This window comes from Pelodiscus sinensis, chromosome 30 (genome assembly GCF_049634645.1).
Source record: "Pelodiscus sinensis isolate JC-2024 chromosome 30, ASM4963464v1, whole genome shotgun sequence".
NCBI lineage: Eukaryota > Metazoa > Chordata > Testudines > Trionychidae > Pelodiscus > Pelodiscus sinensis.
This window is the reverse complement of record NC_134740.1, coordinates 2,139,697-2,153,237: the sequence shown is the minus strand read 5'-3', so window position 1 is coordinate 2,153,237 and position 13,541 is coordinate 2,139,697. Positions and strand designations below refer to the sequence as shown.

Below are 13,541 nucleotides of genomic sequence, written 5' to 3'. Positions count from 1 at the left end.
GACAATATGCTAACACCCCTTCAGCACCACAGTGCCCTCCCATGGTCAGCCGGCAATTATCCTTTGGGGTGCACTTTTATGCACATGTGCAAACATCTAATGTGTCGGGTGGCCACCTTCTGTAAGCTGGTTACTGTCCTTCGTGCTGTCAACTTCGACGCGGTCCTGACCCTGGGTCGGTATGTACATTATTTATGGGGAGTCGGTCGGGACCAAGATGTTTCTTGTTGAGACGTTCTGCTACTCCCCTTTGGCTCCCCGCCTGTAGCCGTGCCTGGTACCTCCGGATGTTCTCCACGCTCCACCTCGCTTACCCAATTCTATCGTTTCTCTTCAGTCACACCTCTTTCCTGGCTGCCGTGTCACTGAACCAAAGTCTTGCGCTCTCGATCCCGGGCTTGTTGCTGTTTTTATGTTACAGGCCTTTTTTTAGGCCTGCTCATTTTATGTTTGTCATGTTCATGAGAGATGGCCAGCAGTCTGGGAAACAAGGGGTTAACTATGCCCAAGTCAGGTAGAGTCGGCCAGTAGGAACGTAGGTAGGAATTTCAAACTGCGACAAAGGAATTTTGGGGTTTTTTCCCTCCCTTTGTCCCTGGGCAGTTTGCTCTGCAGCTGGTGAGAGGAACAGACAGAATGTCTCCCTCCGAGAAGAGACTCTTCACTATCTGTAAGTAAGGTAAAGCCTAGATACATCCGTGAGGTTTTATTGTTTTATGGTTTGGGAAAGGGGATCTGATGTCCGTGCATTTTTTTAAAAAGGGGGTTTGCTCTCTTTTGTAATTAAGTCCTGCCCATTGTGGGGTTCCCCCTCCCCATGGGGATATTAATTTGTGACTTTTCCAGCTAGTCATTATACTTGCAAGAGGAATATTGTGGTGATACTAAAAGTTCTTTCTCTTTTCTTTTTATTATCCTGGTGTTGGTTAATTTTTGTGTCCTGGTTTGTACTTTAAGGGTGCAATTTCCCAAGTGACCTCTTCCCTGATTTTTCTTATCATTACTTTGGAGGCAGCAGTGGATTTTATCCCCAAAATCTCGGTTTTTAAGATTTTCAGGGGGAAGTTTATACCAAAGCCTGGGAAGATCAGGTTTTGGGGTACTTTTCAGATCCCCACTTCTGCATTTATCGGGCCAGAGTGGGGAAGAAGCCTTGACAATGTTACTGACCCTCAGCTTACTGCACTTGGTACCAGGATGGGCCACCCCAGCTAAGCACGGTTCTAGGGGCTCTGCTGTGGGGGGCATAACCCCGTTGGATCGATTCTGCCCCCCACCTGTGCGGTGGGTTTCCAGGAAAGGAAGGGGTAGAGGAGGACCTATCCAGTGGAGGAAAACATAACAGGGGTCCCTGCGCCCCATCTCGGCTCCAACCCAGGTGTTGGAGGAAGAGGCCAGCAGAGCCAGGCCAGGAGATGGCTCCGCCTCTTTCCCATGCGTCACCCACTGCGTGTACAGAGTGGGGGTGTGGATCATGGCTTGGCACCACCCCAGAGGTGCCTAGCTCCAGGCCCAGGCTGTGGAAGGCCCCAGACGGCAGAGGAACCTTCCTGCAGCTCCTCAGCCCCACCCACATGGCGGGGCGGGAAATGTGATTGGCGAAACAGCAGCTGGCAAGCGCGTCTGCCAGTCCGCAGCGAAGGAAGGTACCACCAGAGGCAGGAGTCTGGTGCTGTGCAGGGGGAAAGGCTGATGCTGCACAGAGACTGGCACCCAGATGTCCGGGAAAGCAGGGCAGGGCTCTCCTCCCTAGGGGGCCCACAGCTGCTTAGAGGAGACACCGTGCTGGGGAGTGGAACCCAGGTGTCCAGGAGGCACCACTGTTCTCAAGGGGAGAGACAGCTGGAGAAGGCGGCTGGAACAGCAGCGTAGGGCGGCCCAATCCAGAGGGCACCATGATAGCGAAAGGCAAACACCCCCCAAGGAGTCAAACAGGATTTTATTGCACGGAAAGTAAGATGGGTTCTCGTCAAGTACCCGCTGCACTCGGCGCTCAGAACACCCCAAACCTGACTCTGCCCCCTCCAAGGAAGTGCTCCAGGCCTTTCAGGGTGCAGCCCCCCAGCTCCTGAGATCCCCTATTTTTTCTTCGATCCAGGAGATGTATGTGGAGACCCTGGTGAAGACCCTCGGAGGGGAGCCGTTCTTTCTGCCGAAGGACACGATGCCCTGAGCCGTCCCGTCACACACCAGCGGGCCCCCGGAGTCACCCTGAGAAATCAGAGGATGTAGAAGGTGAACAGGAGCTCAGAGCAGAGCTGCCATTGTAGAATCCTAGATACCTAGAACTGGAAGGGACGTCGAGAGGTATCGAGTCCAGTCCCCTGCCCTCATGGCAGGACCAAATACTGTCTAGACCTTCCCTGACCGGCGTCTGTCCAACCTACTCTTAAATATCTCCAGAGATGGAGATTCTACAACCTCCCCGGGCAATTTATTCCAGTGTTTAACCACCCTGACAGGTAGGAACTTTTTCCTAATGTCCAACCTCAACCTCCCTTGCTGCAGTTTAAGCCCATTGCTTCTTGTTCTATCCTCAGAGGACAAGGAGAACAAGTTTTCTCCCTCCTCCTTGGGACACCGTTTTAGATACCTGAAAACGGCTCTCATGTCCCCCCTCAGTCTTCTCCAAACTAAACAAGCCCAGTTCTTTCAGCCTTCCCTCACAGCTCATATTCTCTAGATCAGTGGTCCCAACACGGTGCGCGGGCACCATGGTGCCCTCGGGGGCATATGTTTGCGCCCGCCAAGTGCTCAGGGCCGGCCCCACCTCGGGCACGTGGCACATGCGTGGTGCGGTAGCCGGCCCCAGGCGCATGGAGCCCAGGGAGCGCCAGCCTCAGGCATGCGGCGAATTGGGTGCTCTGGCCCCCAAGCGCACAGTGAATTGGCCGCCCTGCCCCCGGGCGCACGGCTATGGGGGGCGCCGGCCCCAGGCGTGCGGCAAATTGACCTCCGTGCCCCCAGGCATGCAGCTATGGAGGGGGCGCCGGCCCCGGGCGTGCGGCTATGGGGGGCACCAGCCCTGGGAGCGCAGTGAATGGGCCTCCCTGCTCCCAGGCACGCAGCTATGGTGGGGCGCCGGCCCTGGGCTCATGGCTCTGGAGGACGCTGGCCCCAGGTTTGCTGCGAATGGGCGGCCCCACCTGTGGCCACCTGGTGCATAGAGTTGCTGGCCCCAGGCAAGTGGCTCATGGGGGTGTGGCATATGCATGGCCCCGCCCCCGGGTGTGCAAGTGTCCCCACCCTCTGGCACCCAGCAGGCGAACAGCCACATCCCCTAGCGCCTGGCAGCTTCAAATGGTTGGGGACCACTACTCTAGATCTTTCATCGTTCTTGTTGCTCTTCTCTGGACCTTCTCCAATTTCTCCACAGCTTTCTTGAAATGCGGTGCCCAGAACTGGACACAATACTTCAACAGAGGCCTAACCAGCGCAGAGCAGAGCAGAAGAATGACTTCTTGGGTCTTGCTCACCACACACCTAGGCTTCATCTAGACGGCACGCTCTTTTTCAACAGAGGCATCTAGACTACAACCAGTTCTGTCAAAAAAGCAAGCCGCTTTTTTGACAGAGAATGTAGATGCTCTCTTTTGAAAAAGCACAGTGTGCATGCAATAGCGCCTTTTTTGGACAGAACTTAGTTGAAAAAAGGCATTCTTCCTCGTAAAACGAGGTTTACCGCTGTCAACAAAACTGCTGTATTCTGTCAACTTACTGTCAACAGAACACGGCAGTAGTGTAGACGCAGGTATAGTTTTGTTGACAAAATGCCACTTTTGTCAACAAAACCCTGTAGTCTAGACACACCCCTAGAGTACGTCTAGACTACAGGGTTTTGTCGACAGAAGTTTTGTCAACAGATACTGTCGACAAAGCTTCTGTCGACAAAGAGCGTCTAGACGACATCCAGTTCTGTTGACAAAGCAAGCCGCTTTGTCGACATAACAGTGTGGACGCAAAGGACAGTGCAGATGCAATAATGCCTTCTATCGACAGAACTCTGTCAACAAAAGGTGTTATTCCTCGTAGAATGAGGTTTACATACGTCGACATAACTCAAAGGCAGTGTGGACGCAGGTATAGTTTTGTCGACAAAAATCCACTTTTGTCGACAAAACCCTGTAGTCTAGACACACCCCCGGTGTAGCTCAGGAAGGACGCTGCATCTGTCCTCTATGAACAACACTATCGCTGTTCCTCATCTGGCCAGCTAGCTAGATGTGTGGAGAGACAGAGAGAGAGAAATTCCAGGTTCAGTTACCCATTGCCCTAACTAGACCCCTATCTCTCTTGGCATCTGGAGAAACTCCCATAAGAACAAGGTCCATCCAGCCCAGTTTCCTGTCTGCCGACAGTGGCCAATACCAGGTGCCCCAGAGGGAGGGAACCGAACAGGTAATCATAGAATCATAGAATAATAGGACTGGAAGGGACCTCGAGAGGTCATCGAGTCCAGCCCCTCGCCCTCAAGGCAGGACCAAGCTCCGTCTACACCATCCCTGACAGATGTCTATCTAACCTGTTCTTAAATATCTCCAGAGAGAGAGATTCCACCACCTCCCTGGGCAATTTATTCCAATATTTGACCACCCTGACAGTTAGGAATTTTTTCCTAATGTCCAATCTAAACCTCCCCTGCTGCACTTTAAGCCCATTACTCCTTGTCCTGTCCTCAGAAACCAAGAGGAACAAATTTTCTCCTTCCTCCTTGTGACACCCTTTTAGATATTTGAAAACCGCTATCATGTCCCCCCTTAATCTTCTTTTTTCCAAACTAAACAAGCCCAGTTCATGAAGCCTGGCTTCATAGGTCATGTTCTCTAAACCTTTAATCATTCTTGTCGCTCTTCTCTGGACCCTTTCCAATTTCTCCACATCTTTCTTGAAATGTGGCGCCCAGAACTGGACACAGTACTCCAGCTGAGGCCTAACTAGTGCAGAGTAGAGCGGCAGAATGACTTCACGAATTTTGCTTACAACACACCTGTTGATACAATGATCAAGCCATCTCTCTCCTGCCATCCATCTCCACCCTCTGACACACAGAGGCTAACGGCACCATTCCTTACCCATCCTGGCTAAGAACCATTGATGGACTTAACCTCCATGAATCTATCTAGCTCTTTTTTTGACCCTGTTAAAGTCTGAGCCTTCACACCATCCTCTGGCAAGGTTAACTGTGCGCTGCGTGAAGAAAAACTTCCTTTCGTTTATTCCTTTCGAGGGGGATGTCAGGGGGTTCGGGCCCCACCTGGACGTGAGCCAGGACAGGGGAGGCACTAGGGGTGCCGGGACAGGTACCTTCAGGAGCATCAGGTCATTTGTGATGCTCTTCTTGTTGTATTTGGGATGGGGGATCTTCCGCCGCACGGCGATTCGTTGCTGGGTATCCTCTTCCTGACCAACGTCATGGGCCCCGAGGACCACGGTGATATCCCTGAAGCCAGATGGGTTTTTTTGGAGGCAGTGCTAACTCCTGCATGGTACTAAGCAGCATTACTGGCTGGGATGAGAGGCCCAGCAGGGGGCGCTGGACTGCGGGGATGGGGCAGGGGACCCAGCAGGGGGCGCTGGACTGTGGGGATGGGGCAAGGGGCGCTAGGCTGCAGGCAGTTTGGTGGGGTCTCTTGGGGGGGGGCTCCCCTGTAAAAATTGAGTCCTTCCCATAGTGACGAGGAGTCCTGTGGTACCTAAGGGTCTGTCTACACTACCCCCCTAGTTCGAACTAGGGTGGTTAATGTAGTCATACGAACTTGCAAATGAAGCCTGGGATTTGAATTTCCCGGGCTTCATTTGCATCTTGCCGGGCGCCGCCATTTTAAAATGTCCGCTAGTGCGGACTCCGTGCCCGCGGCTACACGTTCCACGAGGCGTACAGGTAGTTCAGAATAGGAAGCCTAGTCCGAACTACCTGGTTCGTGCCGCGTGTAGCCGTGGGCATGGAGTCCGCACTAGCGGACATTTAAAAATGGCGGCACCCGGCAACATGCAAATGAAGCCCGGGAAATTTAAATCCCGGGCTTCATTTGCAAGTTCGTATGACTACATTAACCACCCTCGTTCGAACTAGGGGGGTAGTGTAGACAGACCCTTCCAGATTAACAGGTGTATTGGAGCGTAAGACCCACTTCGTCAGATGCATGCACGGAAGCGTATGCTCTAATACATCTGTTCGTCTCCAAAGGTACGTCTGCACGACAAAGTTAACTCGAACGAACAGCCGTTTGTTCGAATTAACTGTCATAGCATCTACACAGGCAAACCACTAGTTCCAACTGAATTCGAACTAGCGGAGCGCTTAATTCAAAGGAGGTAAACCTCATTCCACGAGGACTAACGCCCAGTTCGAATTAAGGAGTTCGAATTAGTGCTCTAGCGTAGACAAACCCTAAGGTGCCACAGGACTCCTCGTCGCTTTTGCACGGTGACCCCTGCTGGGGAAAGATTCATGGAAGGGGACTCTACATAGCTGGGGGATCTGCACTGGTTGGCCCCCTGCACAGAAGGGATCCCTGCACAGCTGCGTCTGGGGCGAGGGGGACTCTTACCCATCGGTGCAGTGAGCCGCCGTCAGCACAAAATCCTTATGCACCAGGAACCCGCCGCACCACACTTGGCCTTTGGAGTCTTTTCTCTCGAGATAGGCCATGTAGGGGCGGGAATGGGGCTCGGCTTCCCGACCCCCGATGATCCCCCCTGGAGGAAAGACAAGACGAGGGGTCCGGGCAGGAGCCAATGCAATGTATCGGCTCTCTCACCCTCTCTCCTGGTAGCCCCCCACCCCAGATGTGCACAGCTGGGCAGCTCTTGCCTGGCACCCACAGGGGCAGCGGCCCATTCACGCAGCTGCGGTCCAGCTGTGCACTGTTCCAGATGTTGAGAACTGCCCCCCCCTTGACCCCTCGACGTCAACCGCAGCCGCCCCCCACCCAGAACCCTCCTCCATTGTCCTCTTAGCCCATCGTTACCAGCCCATCCCTGAGACGCCCCCTCCCCCCGTTCAAACCCAAGTCCCCAGGGGTGTCCGATCCCAGCCGCACTCACCAGCCTGAGCCCCGGGGGGCAGGAGGAAGGCCATGGGGAGCAGGACCAAGAACGGGAGCAGCATGTTGAGAGGCAGGGCAGGGATGGCGCATTTGCCGTAGGCCTGGGGGCTTTATAGGCTCCGCATGGGGAGAATTCAAGGGGCAGGAAACCTCAGCGTTGCTCACACGCTCCTCTGCGTGCAGGGCTCAGGCGTCTCTGTTTCCAGTCAGAGCCGACCACACGGGCTGGGGGGGAGGACAGGTTCTGCATCTGCCCAGCGGCAGGGGACCCTGCAGAGCCGGCTGGATGCTTCCCGGCACAGCTAGAGAGGAGAGGGGGTCTCTCCAGCAGGATCCAGGGAGGAACCAGATGGCAACTCCCCACTGGGCGGGGGCTCGGACCCACCTGGCCCCCATCTCCCGGGCAGTGTCTCTGCGGTGGGGGCTGCGGGTGGCAGCGACTGATCTGGGAGGCGGGTGGGAACGGGGCCCTTTGATCTTTCTCGTGGTGGCCCAGCCGAGAGCTGGCTGCGGCGGGGGCTGACGAGATGGGGGCCTGATGGCCGTGAGCGTTGCGGGCGCGTTTTGTGTGGCGGGGATGTGGTGAGCTCAGGGACACGCTGCTGCTGGCAGCTCGGAGAGCAGCCCCCGGGGGGGAAATGACACAGCAGCGCTGGGGTGAGAACCCAGGCGCCCTGCCTCCCAGCCCCGGCTGCAAACAGACTCTCGACCCCGTGGGCATGAGCAAGGGGGAAGGGACAGAAGCCAGACTAGACGGGAAGCAGGTTATAGACTCTTTATGGAAGTTAGAGGCATTTAACTCGGTGGAGCCGGAGGAATCCTTCCCGGAGCGCTGGAGGGAGCAAGCTCAGAACCGTCAGAATTATCTTCAAGAACATCTGGAGGACAGGTGAGGTCCTGCAGGACTGGAGGGTCCTAGAACCCCAGGGCGGGCAGAGACCTCAGGTTTGTCCTCATCTCCAACCTAGACCTCCCCCACTGCAACATGCTCCTCATTCTGCCACCTGCCCCCATTCCATACCCCCAGCTGTGCCGGGCCCCAGCTGTGCATTCCATACCCCCAGCTGTGCATTCCATACCCCCAGCTGTGCCGGGCCCCAGCTGTGCATTCCATACCCCCAGCTGTGCCGGGCCCCAGCTGTGCATTCCATACCCCCAGCTGTGCCGGGCCACAGCTGTGCATTCCATACCCCCAGCTGTGCATTCCATACCCCCAGCTGTGCCGGGCCCCAGCTGTGCATTCCATACCCCCAGCTGTGCCGGGCCCCAGCTGTGCATTCCATACCCCCAGCTGTGCTGGGCCCCAGCTGTGCATTCAATACCCCCAGCTGTGAAGGGCTCCAGCTGTGCATTCCATACCCCCAGCTGTGAAGGGCCCCAGCTGTGCATTCAATACCCCCAGCTGTGAAGGGCTCCAGCTGTGCATTCAATACCCCCAGCTGTGAAGGGCTCCAGCTGTGCATTCCATACCCCCAGCTGTGAAGGGCTCCAGCTGTGCATTCCATACCCCCAGCTGTGAAGGGCTCCAGCTGTGCATTCAATACCCCCAGCTGTGAAGGGCTCCAGCTGTGCATTCAATACCCCCAGCTGTGAAGGGCTCCAGCTGTGCATTCAATACCCCCAGCTGTGAAGGGCTCCAGCTGTGCATTCAATACCCCCATCTGTGAAGGGCCCCAGCTGTGCCTTCCATACCCCCAGCTGTGCCGGGCCCCAGCTGTGCATTCCATACCCCCAGCTGTGCCGGGCCCCAGCTGTGCATTCCATACCCCCAGCTGTGAAGGGCCCCAGCTGTGCATTCCATACCCCCAGCTGTGCCGGGCCCCACATATTGGGCCACACAAGCTTCCAAGCCCGTGGCCCTAGCTCGGGGGATCCTGACACCTGGTGCCTGACCCAGGCATGGGGGAGGCCACACTTGCGGTGCCCAGAACCACTGCTGAGACCGCAGCAAACTCCTGCCATCCCTCTCCGGGGTGGGCTGGGAACTGTTGCTCCCCCTGCCCCCGTTTCCCATCTGGGACCAGTTCGTCTCCCCCCTCCACCCGCCAGCCCCGTTCCCCGCCCCTCCTGGATTGCCCCTCGACCTTGCGAAAGGGGAGATCAAAGAAACCCTCCTGCTGCCCCACTGAGTTCACTGGAGAACCCACTGGCCGTGGGGCTCTGTGGAGACCCTGCCCCACATGACCCCAGCCAGCTCCTCTTCTTGGCCATGGGGGCTGGGGTCTCTCCAGCCCATCCCCCCTTGCAGCCCCAGCCCCATTAATCCGCAGTGAGTGTGATCTGGGGGGCAGACCCATGCCGAGCCCTGGAGGTGCCCAGCTCTGCCCAGGGGCACGGACAGGTTAGTGCAGCCCGGAGGTCGCTCTGCCTTTGGCCGCCAGGAGATGCAGTGGTGCGTGGAGCAATCCTGTGCAGGCAACTGGGGCAGGAAGAGCCGGTTCCCACACAGAGACAGAAATCTGGGTGGGTCCCAAAGCTGCGGACTCCTTCCCCGCCCAGCCCTGCAGCGAAAGGGGCGTGGCTGTTCTCCGGCAGCAGTAGAAGGTTGTTACCCTGTATGGTGCATCCACGATCACACACCCACGATCGGTGTCTGATGTTCATAGGTGGGAAAAAGCGTCCCTGACGCAGACAGGACCCCCCCTCCCGAGCTGTGGAAATAGCTTCCCCCTCTTTTTTCCACCCCACAGATACCTTCACTCTGGGGTACCCCAGTCCAGTGGGGGCTGAGGAGCACCCCAGGAGTACTGTTTTGGGGGAAGCATCCACCGAGCCATGTGCAGAGGGGGACCAATCAGATTGCAGCAGTGTTGTGATTGGCTGCTGAAAGAACGCACGGGCCTCACCCTCCCTGAGGTGTGCAATCCGTGCACACCTCCCTCCTCGTGCCCGGGCGTTCCGCGCGTGTTATTGCACTCACACCGGTGGGGAAAAAACCGACCCGGACGGAAACCAGTGAGATCTGGTACAGGCACTCGCAAACGAAAGGTCTCGTGGGATGCACGTAAAATCAATGGGCCACCGGTGGCCTGCAGGCCTTGTGCTGACCATCCGTGGTCCAGATGGGCAGTCCTGGGTCCACACGAACCTGCCTTCACCTGCCCCTTCCTTGTCCATCAGGTCCACGAGAACACCCCCAAGCAGGAAGAGACAGGAGCCCATCAGACGAGACAGAGAGATGGTTGATACTAACCCCCATGGTTCCATGGGGCAGTGTCATATGAACATGAGAACGGCCAGACGGGGTGAGACCAAAGGTCCATCGAACCCAGTATCCTGTCTGCCCACAGTGGTCAATGCCAGATGCCGCAGAGGGAGGGAACACAACAGGGAATCCTCATGTGATCCGTCCCTTGTCACCCACCTCCAGTCAAACAGAGTCTAGGGACACCTTTCCTACCCAGCCATTGATGGACCTAACATCCATGAGTCTATCTAGCTCTTTTTGAACCCTGTTAAAGTCCTGGCCTTCCCCGCATCCTCTGGCAAGGAGTTCCGCAGGTTGACGGTGCACTGTGTTCTGGTGTGGTGGCATTCCAAGGCGGGTGGATGGAGGCGACGAGGCTGAGGGAAGAGAGAGAGTCGGACTCCTCTGCACCCCGGAGCAGCCCGGGATTCCCATGATCATGCTTTGGGCCGTCTCGTTTTCAGAGTCAGCGCAGGCGCGTCTGCCTCGGGGAAGGAGGCAGGAAACCACAGGCGTCGCTCACGGGAGCATCGAAACGCAAGTTCAAACGTCTCCGTTTCCGACCATAGCTGACCACACGGGCTGGGGAGGAAGAGGGAGGACAGGACCTGCATGAGCCGCCTGGAAGATGCACCATTGAATGGAGAAGACCCTGGAGGTGGGGACGTGTCAGCAGGGTCCAAGGCTGCTCCAGGTGCCGGCTCACAGCTGGGCACATCTGGGGGTTCGGACTCACCTGGCCCCATCCCCGCTCAGCTTCCTGCCGGTGTCTGTGGGGAGCGGGGAGGGCTGGGGATGATGTCGGTGGTGGAGAGACACGTTTGCTCATTCCCACTTTTGTTCCATCCCGTTGGCAGGATGGAACAGCCTTCAGCCCCGATGCCAGCAACCACAGCAGGAGGGTTTCCGAGAACTCCCCCCGCCCCCGCCGTGGGTCTGTGGCCATGTGACGGGGATGTGGCCGTGTCTGTGACACCAGGCAGCTGGGAGCTGTGCAGCACCAGAGGGAAATGACACAACAGGGAGAGAACGCAGGAGTCCGGGCGCCCATCGGTTCACCGTCCTTCACAAGCCACGCCGGTCTCGGACTCGACAAACTCGCCACACTCAATACACCACAGCCCTGGGATTTAGCCCTGAAGGGGCAGAAGATACAGAAGGGATAATAGTGCGTCTGCCGTGACACCAGCGGATAATAGTGCCTCTGCCCTGACACCAGCGGATAATAGTGCCTCTGCCCTGACACCTGTGGATAATAGTGCCTCTGCCGTGACACCAGCGGATAATAGTGCGTCTGCCGTGACACCAGCGGATAATAGTGCGTCTCCCCTGACACCAGCAGATAATAGTGCATCTGCCGTGACACCAGCGGATAATAGTGCATCTGCCGTGACACCAGCGGATAATAGTGCGTCTGCCCTGACACCAGTGGATAATAGTGCATCTGCCGTGACACCAGCGGATAATAGTGCGTCTGCCCTGACACCAGCGGATAATAGTGCGTCTGCCCTGACACCTGCGGATAATAGTGCATCGGCCGTGACACCTGCGGATAATAGTGTGTCTGCCCTGACACCAGTGGATAATAGTGTCTCTGCCCTGACACCAGCAGATAATAGTGTGTCTGCCCTGACACCTGTGGATAATAGTGTCTCTGCCCTGACACCAGCGGATAATAGTGTCTCTGCCCTGACACCAGCGGATAATAGTGCGTCTGCCCTGACACCTGCGGATAATAGTGTGTCTGCCCTGACACCGGTGGATAATAGTGTCTCTGCCCTGACACCAGCGGATAATAGTGTCTCTGCCCTGACACCAGCGGATAATAGTGCGTCTACCCTGACACCAGCGGATAATAGTGTCTCTGCACTGACACCAGCGGATAATAGTGTCTCTGCCCTGACTCCGGTGGATAATAGTGTCTCTGCCCTGACACCTGTGGAGAAGAGAGCCACCAGTGCCCCCTGGCCAGCCGGGGATGGAAGAAAGGGTAGACGCTGGCCAGCCCGGCAGCTGCATTGACTGAGAACTAAGAAGCTCGTAAGCGGTGGCCAGGCCTGGCGGCTTTGCTCCCAAGAGGGCTGCGCCGGACAAGAGTCCGGGCTTGGACCCTGCGAAAGGCTCCATGTTGCCGTCGGTGTCACTCTCTGGGCTCCAGGCCACGAGGGGCCGTGTGGGTTTAGCGTTCTCCCACGGAGAGCGTTTGCCCGGCACACGGACGCCGGATCCGGATGAGATGCAGGAGCGTTCGCAGAGCGTTGGGCTCTGGAGCAAACCCTGCCGCCCCGACGCGAGTTGGTTCCCGGGCAGGGCGAAAAGGCTGGGGGGCGGGGTCAAGCCGGCACACGATGGATCTCAATGGGAACCAGGCTTGGACCGGCTGCTTAATGGCACAAGCATCATCATGAGCACGGTTTGTCTGGGCCACCCTGACACCTAGCGGTGAGCTGGGGAACAGGAGGGGACACTGTTTGCATGGACACGCCCACATGGCCTAGGCGCTCAGCATGATGGGACGGCATGGCCCCAGTGTGAGGTCACTGGGGATGGGGGATGGGATGAGGGCGGTACCTGCAGCAGTGTGAGGTCACTGGGGGTGGGGGATGGGATGGGGTGGTACCTGCAGCAGTGTGAGGTCACTGGGGGTGGGGGATGGGGTGGGGGCGGTACCTGCAGCAGTGTGAGGTCACTGGGGGTGAGGGATGGGATGGGGGCGGTGCCTGCAGCAGTGTGAGGTCACTGGGGGTGGGGGATGGGATGGGGGTGATACCTGCAGCAGTGTGAGGTCACTGGGGTGGGGGATGGGATGGGGGTGGTACCTGCAGCAGTGTGAGGTCACTGGGGGTGGGGGATGGGATGGGGGCGGTACCTGCAGCAGTGTGAGGTCACTGGGGGTGGGGGATGGGATGGGGGCGGTACCTGCAGCAGTGTGAGGTCACTGGGGGTGGGGGATGGGATGGGGGTGGTACCTGCAGCAGTGTGAGGTCACTGGGGGTGGGGGATGGGATGGGGGTGGTACCTGCAGCAGTGTGCGGTCACTGGGGGTGGGGGATGGGATGGGGGTGGTACCTGCAGCAGTGTGAGGTCACTGGGGGTGGGGGATGGGATGGGGGTGGTACCTGCAGCAGTGTGAGGTCACTGGGGGTGGGGGATGGGATGGGGTGGTACCTGCAGCAGTGTGAGGTCACTGGGGGTGGGGGATGGGATGGGGGTGGTACCTGCAGCAGTGTGAGGTCACTGGAGGTGGGGGATGGGATGAGATGGTACCTTGGGGGAGACCAGATTCATATGAAGACCCTCATCGT

General features: G+C 57.4%; 1 protein-coding gene across 1 annotated transcript; it reads right to left on the bottom strand.

Moving 5' to 3' along the window:
• Positions 1–2,046: 2,046 nt before the first annotated feature.
• On the bottom strand, positions 2,047–7,111 carry LOC142821096 (cathepsin G-like). The gene is made up of 4 exons (XM_075911887.1): positions 7,048–7,111; positions 6,552–6,699; positions 5,305–5,440; positions 2,047–2,211 (listed from the first exon to the last, which is right to left on the bottom strand). Exons 1-4 carry the CDS (start codon positions 7,109–7,111, stop codon positions 2,047–2,049), a joined length of 513 nt encoding a protein of 170 aa, XP_075768002.1.
• Positions 7,112–13,541: the final 6,430 nt, after the last annotated feature.